At 57.4% G+C, this 15815-nt stretch overlaps 1 protein-coding gene across 1 annotated transcript; it reads left to right on the top strand.

Annotated features, from left to right (window-relative positions):
* Positions 1–3263: 3263 nt before the first annotated feature.
* CAMKV (CaM kinase like vesicle associated) lies at positions 3264–15815 on the top strand. Its single transcript, XM_032868090.1, has 11 exons — positions 3264–3452; positions 11332–11440; positions 11551–11682; positions 11862–11936; positions 12151–12289; positions 12425–12545; positions 12712–12787; positions 12886–13022; positions 13188–13266; positions 13480–13567; positions 13865–15815. The coding sequence occupies exons 2-11, from the start codon at positions 11346–11348 to the stop codon at positions 14444–14446; spliced, it is 1524 nt and encodes a 507-aa protein (XP_032723981.1). The 5' UTR covers positions 3264–3452; positions 11332–11345; the 3' UTR covers positions 14447–15815.

Here is a 15815-nt window from a genome sequence, read left to right as displayed (position 1 = left end):
GTGGAGGCTGGTCCTGGAACTCCCAAGGCACACCCTGCCTCCACACGTGGGAACTCCATGGGGCCTAGCAATCCTATCCTTTCCAGAGAACCTCAGAGCCCCTTGGCTGGCACTGGCTCTGGTCTAGCCTGACCTTTACTGCACCCCAAGGGCAACCACAGACAGTGGCTGCTGTGGGTTTTGCCCCGTTGCCCTGGCGACAAGTGCAATTACCCTTGATTGCCAGCTGGTTGCCATGGCAATTTCAAACATAATGTAATAACCCACACAGCCTGGAGTGAGTCATGAAGGGGGGGGAACAGCCCCCTCCCCTAGCTCCCGAGGAAAAGACTGCTCGGCCTCTTCCATCTTGTGCCCTCTACGGGGGGCTGAGGAGAGCAACGTGGACAACAGCCTAACAGTTCCAAAGATGGCTGGGGACCTGGAGCATTTGTTGCCCCCAAGGGAGGGTACCTGTCAAAGTCTGGGCTTCTTGGGGGAGCTAGCCTGGTAATGCAGGTGCCCCCTAAAATCTGAACTTCAGCTAGAGCTCTATGCTTCTGTGGGCCAGTCAGAATATGAGGGTATGGGAGTGCTGGCCTTTGGCACCCTGGGGCAGGAAGTCAGGGTCATGGTGGGGTGGCAGAGAAGTCCTGGGTCCTGGGTGGGTGGTATGACGTAAGCTGAGCCTTGAGATCTGGCCAGCTTTGTAGGCTCTGTGGGTAGAGAGGCTCACACTTTATCCTGCCCCTCTGACTGCCTCGCTCTGGTGGGAGCCAGAACTCTCAACCTCGGGATCCCTTCTCTTTCTCAGCCTCCTCCTCCCACCTGCAGGGCGCCTAGGGCACAGGCTTCCTCAGGAGGTCCTCAGAGAGGCTACTGGACAATGCCAATGCCACCTGAGCCTGCTCTTTTTCCAGGCTCTGCCCTATCCTAAAGGACCATGTGTCATTCCTCTGGCCAGGGGGAGTGGCTAGAAGCTGTGGGCCATGACCTGGTCTAGCTCTGAATAGCGGAGGTAGGAATAACGTTCCACGTGGGCCCAGTCCATGGCCTAGTAGAGCTGAGAGGATGGCATCCAGCTGGTATGGCTACTTCCTACCCAGAGGGCGGCCGGAGGTCAAATGAAGCGAAGACACCAAAACCCTATCCTGCCTGTGTCTCCCTCCCAGACTGGGGGCTGAGGAACAAGCCAGGTCCCGGTCCCAACCCTGGGTTCTCATCCTTGGGTTTTTCTCTCCACAAAGGGCCAAGACCTGGCTCTCCCCCAAAGAGGAGAGTGAAGGGCTACCCTGGGTGGGGTGGCTGGAAATAGCCCATGATGTAGGGTAGCCTACTGTCAGCCCTTAGGCAGGCCCAGCCTCTTCCCCCATCCTGCTTTCACGCCCTGATTCAGCTTCCACGGTCCTGAGGCTTGTGTCAGGCCAGAAGGGGACCGGAGGCTCCAGGGACCAGGGTCTCCAGGGACTGGCAACCGTGTCCATGTGCACGCACAAGCCAGCATGCCTGGGTGCACACAGAACACAGACACACGTGCCACTGGGCACCACCGCACACACGGTGCTATTGCCATCTCCTCCAGCATGAGAGCGCACGCACGCACACACACAGACACACTCGCACGTGTACACACACACCCCACCACGTGCACTCAGCCACAGGCACATGGAAATTGCACACGACCAAGGAGAGGTGGAGCACTGCCAGCAGCAGGCAGGGCTCTAGCGAACCACCTCTTCCCCTGCCTCTAAAATCCCCCATTCCAGCTTCTTCTCGGCCCAGCCTGTCCGTGCCTAGATAGCCATGACCTTCAGGAAAGATAGAAAATGTATGTCACATGTGCAGGGTTGGCAGGCCAAGGCTCAGCTGCATGATACATCTCAGAAAAACAGTGCTTCAGGGACCCTGGGTGGACCACGGGAAGGACTGAGTGCCAGGCCATTCATTCATTCTGCAGACATGAACTGAGCAGACTGAGATGAAACACAGCCTCCGCCTGTCGGGTATTCCTATCCAGTGGTGGGGTCGCTGCTGTGACTGAGACCACCCAGAGCCCAGAGGGCCCCAGAGGTGGCATCCATCTGGTTTGCAAGAGGTGACCCAAAGCCAGGGAAGGATGTGAAGGGCCCCTTGACACTCTTGTCTGGGGAAGATATTGAGGGGTCTGAGTTCAGTGGTCATAACTCAGGCCAGCCTTCCCAGAGTTAGCCCCAACTTCCTCACTTGGAGCAGTCACTCCTGTCAGCAGCCACAGGGAGCCACGCAGGGAAGACTCACTCAACATCCCAGGCTTTGGAGATGACCTCCCTCCCCAGAATGGGGTCAGAAGACTCCCTGGGTGGTTTGGAGTGAGCTGGAAGCCAGCTCCAGGGACCAAGAAGCCTGTCTGGCCTTCAGACATGGGACTCAGGAAGGTCCTCAGCGCCTGTGAGGGGGGAGGGGCAGGCACTGGGTCCCCGTGCCTCCCTAACAAAGGACAGAGAAATGGCTGAGGACGGACTTCCAGGTTTCCTCCTCGCCATTCTCAGCTCTCTCCCATCAGAGGACAGGCCTGGCGGACACCTTGGTGCAATAGTTCTCCTGTAACCCACATCCCAGCCTGGGCTGCTGCTTCTGTTTGTATAAAGCGTTTCAGGGTGATGAAGCTGGAAAGAAAGTAGAATCCACACCATGTCATAGGCGACTTTTATAGGCTGGGAAAATCAGTGCTCCGCAGGGTGGGGCGGACCAGGCTAGCCACCTTGGCTGGGACTTGGGGATGAGAAAGGCTGAAGGGGGCAGGGGGGCGGGGGATAGGAGGTTCTGCTACCGTGGTCTGGAGCCCTCCTTGACCACGTGCACACACACTCACCCCTGTGTTTACTATTCCTAGCTAGGGAATGCCAGTCTGTAACGCAGCTTGCCCTGGCGACTGCCCACTTTGTTCTTGTAAGTCGGTTCCGCCCTTTGGGTCAGGTTTTGGGAGCTAGGCAGAGCTCTGGTCCCCTGGGGACTACCACCTGCCAAGAGATTCCTGTGCAGCTCCAGGGCTCAGGCTTTTCCCACACCTTCTGCTCCCCGCTCCCTCTCAGGGGCGAAAGAAGGCCCCTCCGGGCCCTGTTGCCCTGTCAGTCCGAGAGCCTGAGGGAGTCTTTGGGAGCCTGGCCGGCGCCGGGCAGGCCACAGCTCCCGGACTCGCTGCCTGCCACCCTTCGTCCGCCCCCCTCAGAGTGGGATTCTGGCCTCAGGCTCCGTCAGGGCCGGGGCGGAGCCCGCTGAGGGAGGCCCCGCCCCCCAGCCCGCCCCCGGCCCCGGGTGCGAATCTGGTGCCGGCGAGCGGCGGGAGATGCTGGAGGTTTGCGAGCCGAAGCGGCTGCAGCTGGCGCCGCGTCTGCCCCGCGTGCCCGGAGCGGATTCTGCCCGCCGCCCCCGGAGCCCTCGGCGCCCCACTGAACACGCGATCGCTTCCTCCGTGTGACCGACCGGCGCTGCAGGTGCGGGGCGGGCCGCGCTGGGGGGCGCCCCCGAACGCACGTTCTGGGGGTCTTGGGGGATTGGGTCTCTGACTCAAGGTTCGGATCCTTCAGCGCGCGGGGGCTCCTCGAGGGCTTGGGGTCCCAGCGGGGGCAGAACACGCGGGATTTGCAAATCCGGGGGTCGGCGTGCGGGGTTAGGTTTAAAGTTCCCCGTCACCTCGGACGGCTCGGGGGTCCCAGGGGAAGCCTCTGAGACTCGGGTCCAGGCGAATCTCCCCTCCTTGCCCTCCCCACCCCCGCCCCCCGTTTCGCTGGGCTACTAATTGTGAAAACCTTAACCCTCGAACATTTTTGGTGCTCCATGGGGGTAGGGGTCGAGGGCTGAGCCGACCCTCCTGACTCCCGGGGCCGCCTTCAACCCCTCCCAATTGCCCCCGGGTCCCCTTCCTCCCGCTAAGCAGTCACTAATTTCCATGACAACGGAGAGTTCTTTATGGGCGACAACCTGAAGGGGGCTGGGCGGGGCTGCCGCGGGGTGGGGGAGGAGGCTGCAAGCCCCTGGGGCCCAGCAGCCCCCTAGCCGAGACCCTGTTGCCTTTCCTTACCGTAGGGGCCAGCGGGGGGCTCCGGGCCCCGTCTCAACGCTGCGCGGTGGGGGTAGGGGACGCACATGTTTCAGCTGGGAGGTGCGGGGCTTGGTGCTCACACGTGTGCCTCCCGCATGTGTGTTGCTCTGCCAGCGGGGGCGAGTCAGCAGCGCTGGGGAAGGGGGTCACGGTGGCACCACGGTGGGGAGCCGTGCCCGGGCTGGGGAAGTAGGGGAGTGGACAATGAATAAATGAATTTCTGCGTTCCCCCGCCTGTAGTGCCTGGCAGAGACCCTAGGCTCTCCCAGCCCCCCATAGCTCTGCCAAACTGCTTTTGTCCGCACCCCCTAGACAGAGCCTGCTTGCCAGTTTTCCTTGTGGGGAGCAGGGCCCTCTATCCTTCACCAGAAGCTTAGTCTGCAGCAGTCCAGCCCCTGTCCTGCTGCTCCACTCTAAAGCCCAGAGTCCCGTGCCCCCCAGGACCACCAAGGGAGAACTGGTTCTCCCCCTCCCCCACCTCACCTTCCCAGTGGAGTTTTAGCCACCTGCTGGACCCCAGTTTCCATAGCTGGGGAACTGGTGTCTCTCCTCCCCTCTGTGTCAGGCTGGGTCCCGGGGGTGGGGCAGAGGTCTCTCTGCCTTTCTTTTACAGCATTTGGTGTGGACCCCCAGGTGCCAAAGGCTGCCTTTCCCATATCTGCTGCTGACCCTCACTGGCTGGCTACCTGGCTACCACTCACTGGCAGATGGTCAGTCCTTGCCTTGGGAGAAGGCTGCAGAGTCCATGATCTCTATCTTGGGAAACTGAGGCAGGGGGTCGGTGCTGTGCAGTTGTTTCTGGGTTGTTTAGGGTGCTGTTTCTGGCTCCCCCAACAGGATCCACTGTTGGAAAGGGGGACGGCTGCAACAGGAAATTAGGCTGAACTGCAAGAGGGGCCCAAGGGACCCAAGGCCTAGGGAGGACAGGGACAAGGGGGGGTGTGGCTGGGGGGTCTAGGCAGGGCTGGGCCAGCTGAGAGGAGGGGCTAGAAAGAGAAGGAGCCAGGTCTCTCAGCTTCATTTCCCCCACTGCACTTGTGCCTTCCTCATGATGGACAGGCCTTACTTATCTAAGCTGCCTGATAACTGGGATAGGGGCTGTGGAATTGTTCTGAGGGGACTGCAACAGCTGACCTCTTCTCTCAGGCCACAGTTGTGCCTCCCACATCAAGTCCAATGCATATCTGAGGCATACGGAAGGGTTCAGTGTCAAAGGTCCGGGAACCATGGGCAGCTCCTGGCCCAGGTGTTCAGAGCACATGGCTGTGGGGGTCTTAGGGCTCTGCTAGGCACCCATGGGCCCCTTCAGAGCCCCCTGCCCACCTTCCCCTCCTGTGTCATTGTGCCTGTGTCCTTTTTATTGTCACCTCTTTGCTCCCCTTCGATCACAGTTTCTGCCTTTGTCCCTCTCTGTCCCTGCCCGTCTCTCTTTTCTAAGGTCTCTCAATTCACCCAGCTCCCCTTCCTTGATGGGGCTAGGTCATAGAACCCATGGGGAAGGAATCAGGCCAGTCTCAGGGAATTCTTAGACAAGGGGTTTGGCTAATACCTCTCCCATTCCCCTTCCCTTTGTTTCAAAACTTTCATCACCATAGCAGTCCCTTACTCTGGGGACTTCCCCTTCATTTCCCTCCTCCACTCACAGGGGAAACAGGGACCCCAGTGGATTTTCCTTTAGGGGTTCAAAGACTGGGATCTCAGGTGCCTGGGAGGGGCCAGTTGGCTCCTACCTCTGGCATGCCAAGTTCAAGGCTGAACTTTGTGGACGCAGCACTGGATTGTATGCCCACCACCGAGACTGGAGTGGCCCCCCTCTCCTTACGCCATCATTGGATGGGAGACAGTCAACAGCAGAAACTGCGGACCGTGATTTGACTAGTGCCTGCGGCCAGCCAGGGCAGCTCCCCTGCCCCTGTCCCAGGGCAGTGGGCTAGAAACTTGGCTCTGCCTCCTGACACCCCAGACCCTGAGGATGAAGTCTCCATTGCGGGCCCCCCCCCCGCGCCCCGGCCGCATCTTTCCAGTGAGACCTCAGCTATGGGCCAGGCAAGGCTTGGGCCTAGGCATGTCCTTTGCAGTAGGAAACCCAGTCCCAGTCCCTGAGAGAGAAGGGCAGGGAAGGGGAGGGGGTACCTGAAGGCTGGTGTTCACAGCTGCCACTAAATCGGGAGGTGTTGCCCACAGTTGTTGGGAGGTAGCTGGAGGCCTCTTGGGCCCCTCCTGGCCTCCCAAGATTTACTCCACGTGGGAGAAGACCAGGGCAACAGGAAACTTGTTTATGGCTCTGAAAGGTGGGACCTGAGCCACGATGACCCCAGTGAAGGAAGGGACAGGACTCCAATGCAGGACCACAGGACCTTTGGAGCCAGACTTGCTTAAGGCTGCAGCAGGGCCCCTAGGGGACCCTTTATTACCAGGCCACCAACAGGCAGAGGCTCCCTCAGGGTTGCCTGAGGCTCAATTGCCCAAGCCCAGGGGTCAGACCCAAGGAGCAAGCAGTAACTGGGGAGCGCTTGGCCCTCAGGCACCCTTCGAGCCAGCTGGGGGGCACTGGCAGTGCCAGGCTCTGCACTTCCCCAAGCTCGCTCTGGACAGCCCCCCGTGCACAATGTTTCTCTGCAGAAAATGGAAGGAGCCATGTCTCTAGGGAAACGGGTGCTATGGGATCATTTTAGAGGATTTGCTGTGCCCTCCCATGTCCAAGTGTGGACCCAAGGCACAGTCTGGGTCCTACGTCAATGGGAGGAGAGCTCTTCATTGTTGGGTATCGGGTTTGGGCTGTCTGAGCCGTGGGGGTGAGAAAGCAAACCCCTTTCTGACTGGCCTTCCACTGTTCTTGAAGCTGTCCCTTGACTGCTCCTCCCAGCTTTGGGGCTAGGGCCCCCTTTGTTGCCAGCAGGTGCCAGGGGCTTGGTGTGTCCATCGGCAGCCTCCCAGGCAGCAGCAGTGGGTAGCAGATGGTGGAGTGGGTGAGGATGGAGGGGACCCCTTTTCTCCTTTCTTCGCCCTGGGGCTAGGTTGGGGGTGGAGACAGATGAGTGCATTAGACTGGTGAGCAGAAGCCTTACTGGCTGCGATCAGGGGCCCCATGGTATGGGGAGAGGCAGATCTGCCCCCTCCCGAGCCATGCGGTTTTTGAGGTTTTAGGACGAGGATCCAGGCTGATGTGACCATGAGCAGAGGCCTGGATTTCAGTGGTGGGAGACAAGACTGCAAGACCGACCCTGGGCTCTTGTGGGCACAAGTGCATATGCATGGCCGCGGGCAAGATCAGGCATGAGCATAGACAAAACCTCCCCCGCCACGCGGCAGAGCAGGGAGCTGGTGGAGCTGGGGCGGGGGGAGGTGGAGCTTGTGGAAGGTATCTCAGAGAAGGGCCGTTTTGAGTCGGGAGCGTCAGGATCATTTTAGAGAATTTGTTGCGCCAACAACCTTATAATGTCAGAAATCACAATGAAAGAGGAAACAGATTAAGCCCTTGTCTGGACACCTAGCTCATGTGGAGGCTGCTTCTCAGGGAGGCCAAGGTGGGCAGGGCTGTTGCCAGGGCCCACGCTCCCTGCCACTGAATGGACACAGCTGAGCTGGCGAGTCACCTGTTGTTGGATTTTAGGTAGTTGCTGATTTTTTTTTTTTTACGTTATAAATAACTCTGCTGTGACAAATAGGATACTGATGGAGGCTTTGGGGGAAGGGCATTCCTGCCATCGGGAACGGTGTAAGCAAAGCAACAGGGCTGAGACATAGGTCCCTCCCAGCTTCCTGCACCCCCCCCCCCCCCCCCCCCCCCCCCCGGCTAAGGTACCACCCCCCCGCCCTGTAAGCGGTCCTTGGATTCCAGCCTGGAAAGGGAACGGCCGTGCCTTAGAGCCATTGAGGGACTGTTATGGACCCCCTCCCCCAGATTGTTAGGGCATAGAGATGGGTGGCCGGCAGTGGTGGGTGGCTGTGCCTCTGCTCTCAGCTGTGAGTGTGGGATTCCAGCCACATGCTCCTCTCCGGCAGACGCAGGAGCAGGGCTCTGACCATGGTGGCAAAGACACGCAGTCGGGGACGATCTTCAAAGCTTCTCTTGTTTGCCTCTGCAGTGCCTCACAAGATGGCTTAAGCCCTGGCTTAAATCACACCAATGAAATGCATTTGCGTTCCCTGAGCCCAAACAACCCAGAGGAGGGAATGATGGAATTTGTTCCTTAATCCTGAAGGCAGATTTGAGGCAAAACTTCCGGGACTGTGACCCCTGGGAAGTGGGTGGCCTCCGCCTAAGAGGAAGCCGGCAAAAGCCAGTTCTGGCCACGGGGCTCGTGCGGGTCCTGGCCTTTGACCCCGGCTGGCAGAGTGGCTGTGACCCAAGCTGCTACCTCTGGGGATGGCTTCCTCCCCTCTCCATTTCCTCCTGTAGCTGGGAGTGACTCCAGGTAGAGGAGCTGCTAGGTGGTCAAGGCCACAGGCTGGGCCCAGTGCACAGCCAGCGCTCCTCCGTGGAGAGAATATGCACAGTCAGCAGAGGCCGAGCTGTGTGCAGGCGGCCTTAGTGCAGAGCTATGCCGTGGCCCCAGAGTCACATTGACTGGGCATTATGGAAGTCCAGACACTGTCACCAGCTTCCCTCCTGAAGTTGACCTTCAGCAAGAACTGCAAGTGCCCTTTCCTTGGGGTGCTGGAGACAGGCCCCACACCACATGAGAGGATGGGGTAAGCAGCATTGCAGACCCACGGGTTTCGTGCCCAAGGTGCCAGAGTGCCTGCCTTTGTGCCTGGAACACCCACCCCCGGCCAAGGACCTGGGCCCTGGGCCTGACTGGCCAGGTCTCCTGTGAGCCCCAGCACCGAGGCACTGGCAAGCTTGTCTAGCTTTTCCAGACCGTTACTCCTGCATGCCTCCTGGAAGATCCTTCCTCTCTAAGGCCCAGCCCTGATGCTGTTTCTTCCTCAAAACCCTGCCTCACTTCCACCCAAATGGGGGTTCTCTTTCTGAGGAAACTCTCCAAGCACTAAGCCTGAATACAACAATTATTAAATCAGTAAAGGTAATCGTAGTAAAAATTCTTTTTTTTCCCTAAAGATTTTATTTATATGAGAGAGGGAGAGAGAGCATGAGCACAAGGGAGAAAGCAGAAAGCAGTCAGAGGCAGAGGGCAGAGGGAGAAGCAGACACCCTGCTAAGCAGAGAGCCTGACATGGGGCTTGATCCCAGGACCCTGGCTGGGGTCACAACCAGAGCTGAAGGCTGATGCTTAAACAACTGAGCCACCCAGGTGCCCCTGTAGAAAAAAATTCTAACAGAAAAGTTATAAAAGATATAAATCTGCCCCTCTAACACCTAATTCCTTGCCCCAGAGAGCACTCTGATTTCCTTAGATGTCTTTCCAGAATTGAGTCTGTGAGTATACACTGGTATATAAACTTTAAAAAATTTATCCAAATAGCAGCACCCTTGACCCATCATTGTGTTCCTTACTTTTCCATTTAACATCTCAAAAACTGTCCGACCGCAGCACATTTTGCTACTATATTCTTTGTAATAACTACCAAGTATTCTTTCATATGGATGGCCGTAATTTTTTTTGAAAGATTTTATTTATTCATTAGAGAGAGCACGAGCCGGAGGGGCAAAGAGAGAGGGAGTGAGAATGCCAAGAAGACTGCTCTGAGCCTGGAGCCCAACTCGAGGGCTCGATCCCATGACCCTGAGATCATGACTTGAGCCAAAACTTAGAGTTGGACACTTAAGTGACTGAGCCATCCAAATGCCCCAGGATGGCCATGATTTTTATTAACATTTTAAAATTGTGAAATATGGGGCGCCTGGGTGGCTCAGTTGTTAAGCATCTGCCTTTGGCTCAGGTCATAATCCCAGGCTTCTGGGATTGAGCCCCGCATCAGGCTCCCTTTTCAGCATGGAAGCCTGCTTCTCCCTCCCCCACTCCTCTGCCTGTGTTCCCTCTCTCGCTCTATCTCTTTGTATCAAATAAATAAAAATCCTTTAAAAAATTGTGAAATATAACAAAAATCTAAAAATGTGCCCCCAACTTGTATGTACATTTTTACAAATTATTATAAAACAGACACCTGTGAAACCACCACTCAGGTTCAGAAACCAGCCCTCCAAAATCTCCCCATGTCCTGACTCAATCCCAATTGCTCTCTTTCCAGAAGGACTTGTGGTACTTACTTCCTAGCTTTTTTTTTTTTTTTTTAAATAGTTTCACCACTGGGACCCTGGGTGGCTCAGTAGGTTAAGCCTGTGCCTTTGGCTCAGGTCATGATCTCAGGGTCCCGGGATTGAGCCCTGCATGGGCTCTTTGCTGGGCGGGGAGCCTGCTTCCTCCTCTCTCTCTGCCTGCCTCTCAGCCTACTTGTGATCTCTCTTTCTCTCTGTCAAATAAATGAATGAAATCTTAAAAAAAAAAAAATAGTTTCACCAGAATGTTTGTACACACCTGTACACAGTACAGGTTAGTTCTGCATGTTTTGAACTCTATAAGTGATAGGATCATACCCTGTGTACTCTTTTGTGTCTTTCACTCGATGCTATGTTGGCGAGATTCACTGCGTGATTGGGTAGATCTGTAGCTCCTTCATTTCCATTGCTGTGTTAATATTCCGTTGTGTGACTGTGCCATGTTACGTCCTGCTGCTGGTGGCTCTGAGGGCCGTTCCCAGTTAGGGACAATGACAGCTGTTGCCACTATGAGCACTCCTGTATGAGTGGCCCACTGCTTCAATGTGTGTATTTCTGTAGGGCCTAGATTTTGCAGTGCAAATGCTGGTTCAAGGGACACGGTCAACTTTATTGGTTTGACCAAACTGTTTGCCAAAGGAGAGACTTGGCCTCCGCCAGCAGCGCTCATGTTCTCCATGTCATTGCCAACACTTGGTATCTTCAGACTTTCAGAGGTGGCTGTCTGCTTGGCGGGTGTTATAGCCCCCTTCAGCTGGGTAAGAGCTGAAATGTACGGAAATCATTTGGCGAATGTTTTAGTTGTTGTTGTTGAATGCATACAATACAAAATGATTCCCTGCTATGGCAGCTTAATATGTTTTTCCTAAGTGGAGGCTGCTGTAGCTCAGGCAGCCGAGCCGACTGGTAAGACCCATGACCAGAAAAGTAGGGATGGGTGCCTGACCAGCCTCTAGCCCTTTCTAGTGCAGTCTCTGCCCCTTGCTTGGCCTGAGCCAGGCTGGGGTCTCCCAGGAGCATCCTCTGTGTTTTGGGGAGAAGCTTCCATGTTGTGGTACCGCTGAGCCAGCCTCCATCCTGCCTGCAGCTCCGAGCCCGGCAATGCCGTTTGGGTGTGTGACTCTGGGCGACAAGAAGAACTATAACCAGCCGTCGGAGGTGACTGACAGATATGATTTGGGACAGGTCATCAAGACGTGAGTGCTGGGTCTGGTAGTCGAGGATGGGTGGGCAAGGGCTGGTGAGAGGGGAGCAGAGGGCAGCCCACCCTGGGGCCGGAGCTGAGTGGGGTGCTTGCCTGCTGCAGTGAGGAGTTCTGTGAGATCTTCCGGGCCAAGGACAAGACAACAGGCAAGCTGCACACCTGCAAGAAGTTCCAGAAGCGGGACGGCCGCAAGGTGCGGAAGGCAGCCAAGAACGAGATAGGCATCCTCAAGATGTGAGTGTGAGGCTTAGGGGTGGGGGGGCTGTATGAGGTAGCAGAGAAGGGTTGCAAGGGCAGGTGGCCTCAAGCAGTACCAGCCTCTGGCCAGTTTGCCGTGGCCCACAGTGGAGGTAGAGCCTCTCAGGGGTTTACCCAGCCCTAAGAGAGAGGTTGGCCCCCCTCCCTGTCGCCAGGGTGAAGCATCCCAACATCCTACAGCTGGTGGATGTGTTTGTGACCCGCAAGGAGTACTTCATCTTCCTGGAGCTGTGAGTGTGGGCCTGGGGTCCCAGGATTCCTCAGTCCCTGGGGCCTTTATCTCCTCTGCCCTCTGCAACCAGGGAAAGTCCCCTTTGCAGACCCTTGGGGTCCTGGGTCCCCGTGCCTTGCCCAGCCAGCTCCCTGGTGTAGGCAGCCTGCCCGAGTACTCCTGCCCCACCCCCGATCCTGCCCACGCCGGGCTCAGGGGCTGGTGTCCCTCAGGGCCACGGGGAGGGAGGTGTTTGACTGGATCCTGGACCAGGGTTACTACTCGGAGCGAGACACGAGCAACGTGGTGCGGCAGGTCCTGGAGGCCGTGGCCTACTTGCACTCACTCAAGATCGTGCACAGGAACCTCAAGGTGAGGCCAGGGACTGGGTATGACGGCAGACATCCTTGGGGGCAGGTGGGCAGCACCTTGGGGTCTTTGTCTAGCCTCTGGGGTCCTCACGGAGTCTTTCCCTGCCCACCCCCATGTCATTCCTGCCCGGAGCAGCTGGAGAACCTGGTTTACTACAATCGGCTGAAGAACTCAAAGATCGTCATCAGTGACTTCCACTTGGCTAAGCTAGAGAATGGCCTCATCAAGGAGCCCTGTGGGACTCCCGAGTACCTGGGCAAGCAGGGGGTGGGGCAGGGGCAGGGTGGGAGACAGCCTTCAAGGAGTGGCTCTGGGTGGGGCGGGGGTGGGGCTGAGGAAGTCTCTAGCCCAGGAAGTGGGTGTGAGTGGTCCCAGGCCTCCCAGGCCCGATGCTGACCAGCTGGTGGACGCTGTGTTTGCAGCCCCGGAGGTGGTAGGGAGGCAGCGGTATGGACGCCCTGTGGACTGCTGGGCCATTGGAGTCATCATGTACATCCTGTGAGTGAATGGGCAGGCACACAGGCTTTCAGTCAAGCCGGGTGGGGTCCTGTGCCCATGGCCTTCCTGGGTGAACCTGCCCTTTGGCTCTCATGCAGGCTTTCAGGGAACCCACCCTTCTACGAGGAGGTAGAGGAAGATGACTATGAGAACCACGACAAGAACCTCTTCCGCAAGATCCTGGCTGGCGACTATGAATTTGACTCTCCATATTGGGATGATATTTCACAGGCGGGTGAGGAGGTGCCCAGCGTGTGGGTAAAGGGAAGGGTGGGTTGGTGTGGGGGACCTGCTCTCAGCCTTCTCTGCCAGACTCTGCTCCTGCCTCCCAGCCCATTCATCACCCCTAGACAGTTAGACGAGGTGCGCATGCCTAGCCTCTCCCTGGCTTTGTCCCCAGCCAAAGACCTGGTAACAAGGCTGATGGAGGTGGAGCAAGACCAGCGCATCACCGCAGAAGAGGCCATCTCCCATGAGTGGTGAGCAGGGCCCATGGAGGACAGAAGGAGAGGCCAGGTTTCCCTTGGCCTCTGTCCTCCTTGCATCTTTGAGTAGGGGCTGGGGGTGCCCAGATCATGGGCCCAGCCCAGAGGGCCTGCCTGGTAACCTCTGGATCTTAAGAGAAGAGGGCTGGGCAATCTCCATGAAGGCCTCTACCCCCTCAGATCCAGATGCACTTGCACCCTTTCTAGGATTTCTGGCAATGCTGCTTCCGACAAGAACATCAAGGATGGGGTCTGTGCCCAGATTGAAAAGAACTTTGCCAGGGCTAAGTGGAAGGTAAGACTTGGATGACTCCCTTTCCTGGACTGATCCCAAGAGCTCCTTCTGGCACACACAGTGTCTTACTTGTATCACACCCCTGCAGCCACACAAAAGCGTTTCTTCAGCCATCGGTTGTGGATGTAGCCACTGTCACTGCCTTAAGTGGGTGTGTGAACAGCTGGGTCCCTGGCCTGCTCCCCTGGGGTAGTCTGAGGCTTTGGCTCAGAAAGGTCTGGCTTTGACTCTTGCCAAGGAACAGATCTGGCTTCTGTAAGCCTCACTCCGGGCCTCTCTCTGCTGTCCTCCTTTCAGAAGGCTGTCCGAGTGACCACCCTCATGAAACGGCTCCGTGCACCAGAGCAGTCTGGCACAGCGACAGCCCAGTCTGCCCCAGCCACAGACACTGCTGCCGCTGGGGCTGCAGGTGGGGTCGCAGCTGCAAGTGGGGCTGCCCCAGCCCTTGGGGGCAGTGCCACCTCAGCCATAGCGGGTGCTGCTGCTCTTGCCGCAAAGAGTGATGATATAGGCCCCGCAGACCGTAGTGCCACCCCAGCCACCGATGGCAGTGTCACTCCAGCCACCGATGGCAGTGTCACCCCAGCCACTGATGGGAGCATCACCCCAGCCACCGATGGGAGCATCACCCCAGCCACTGATAGGAGTGTTACTCCAGCCACTGATGGGAGAGCCACACCAGCCACGGAAGAGAGCACCATGCCCACCACCCAAAGCAGTGTCACACCAGCCACCAAGGCAGCTGCCACCCCTGAGCCGGCTTTGGCCCAGCCGGACAGCACAGCCCCTGGGGGCACAACAGGCCAGGCCCCGCCCTCTAGTAAAGGGGAAGAGGCTGCTGGCTATGCCCAGGAGTCTTGGAGGGAGGAGACCAGCTGAGTGAGCAGGCTGGTGTGGGGCAGGGGGAGGGCAGGAGGGTGGGAGAGTGGATGAGGGGCTTCTCACTGTACATAAGAGTCACTGGCATGATGCCCTTGCTCCCTCCTGCCCCTGCCTCCCAGTGTGGGGCATGTCTGGGGGCCACGGGAGAGCAGTCTCATCTCCTGTGTGTATGTGCGTGAGTGGTGGGCAGGCCAGAGGCAGGACCGGCCCCAGCCCCTGCATGGATTCCTTGTGGCTTTTCTGTCTTTCGCTAGCTTCACCAGTTTCTGTTCCTTGCGGGATGCTGCTCTAGGGATATTCAGGAGGTCCCTGCTCCCTTTCCCCTTCCCTTTTTGCCTCATGATTTCCCCAGGCAGACCCTGCAGGTCCCATCCTCTCCCAGGCCCTAAACTTGGGTGGCCTTGCCCTGAGAGCTGGTCCTCCAGCGAGGCCCTGTCAGCGGTCTTAGGCTCCTGCACATGAAGGTATGTGCCTGTGGTATGTGGGCTGCTCTAAGAATGGACACAGGCTGGTAGAGAGAATGTATAAATCTAGGGCAGTATGCTTTAAGACAAGACTGGTCACATGGTTGGGGGCACTGCTTGGTAGCTTTGGGGGTCCTCAGAAGTGAAAGAGAATGAGTAGGGGGGTAGAAAAGTCCACCTTTGTTCCTGGAAATTTCCCATCAATACCCTTGTGCTATTTCCTGCCCTCCTGGGTTCTGCAGTGGGTTGCCCTGTGCCCTGAGCTTCATAAGCCTGTCAGGGGAAGAAGGAACAGTTCAGGATGTGGAAATGAAAACTGTGAAGGCAGCGTGCAGGCCCAGTACCTAGTGCACTGGCCTAGCTGGGTCCTTACCCTGAGCCAGACAGGGAGGGCTGATACCCCTTAGCTCCTCTCTGTTGGTCCCTCAGGCTACGGCTATGATCGTCTCCATCCCAGGGGGCCTGCTGCATGGCAGTATCCTATAGTCTGATTTGGGGGTTTGCCCTTCACAGGGGCAAATTTCTGCTCTCCTAATTCAAAAATAAAAGAGGAACTTCCCCCCTCCCCCCATGTCTGTGACCCATTTCCCCTTCTGTCCCGGCTTAGAGAGAGAGGCCCAGGTGCCTCTGAGCTATGCTGAGTTGCTTTTCCTGGGATGAGAAAGTGGAATAAGGCTCCCCAGTTTCCTGATGGAGGCTCCTGGCAGGTGCCCTTTGTCAGACCCCACCACAGTTTGGGCAGGCAGCCACACTGGTCCCGGCCTTTGCTCGGCACTCCAGTGGCAGTCCTGCCCTCCTCCCTGCATGCCTGTGGGTCTGCTCTGGTGTATGAAGGTCGGTAGGCTAACCGTGTGCCTGCTGAACCTGGCAAATAAATGTCACCCTGCCAAAGCCTCTGGCCA

The sequence above is a fragment of the Lontra canadensis genome, unplaced genomic scaffold (assembly GCF_010015895.1).
Source record: "Lontra canadensis isolate GAN:19392208 unplaced genomic scaffold, GSC_riverotter_1.0 scaffold35, whole genome shotgun sequence".
Classification (NCBI taxonomy): Eukaryota; Metazoa; Chordata; class Mammalia; order Carnivora; family Mustelidae; genus Lontra; species Lontra canadensis.
Note: the sequence above shows the minus strand (reverse complement) of the source record. Positions and strands in the feature narration are given on the sequence as shown.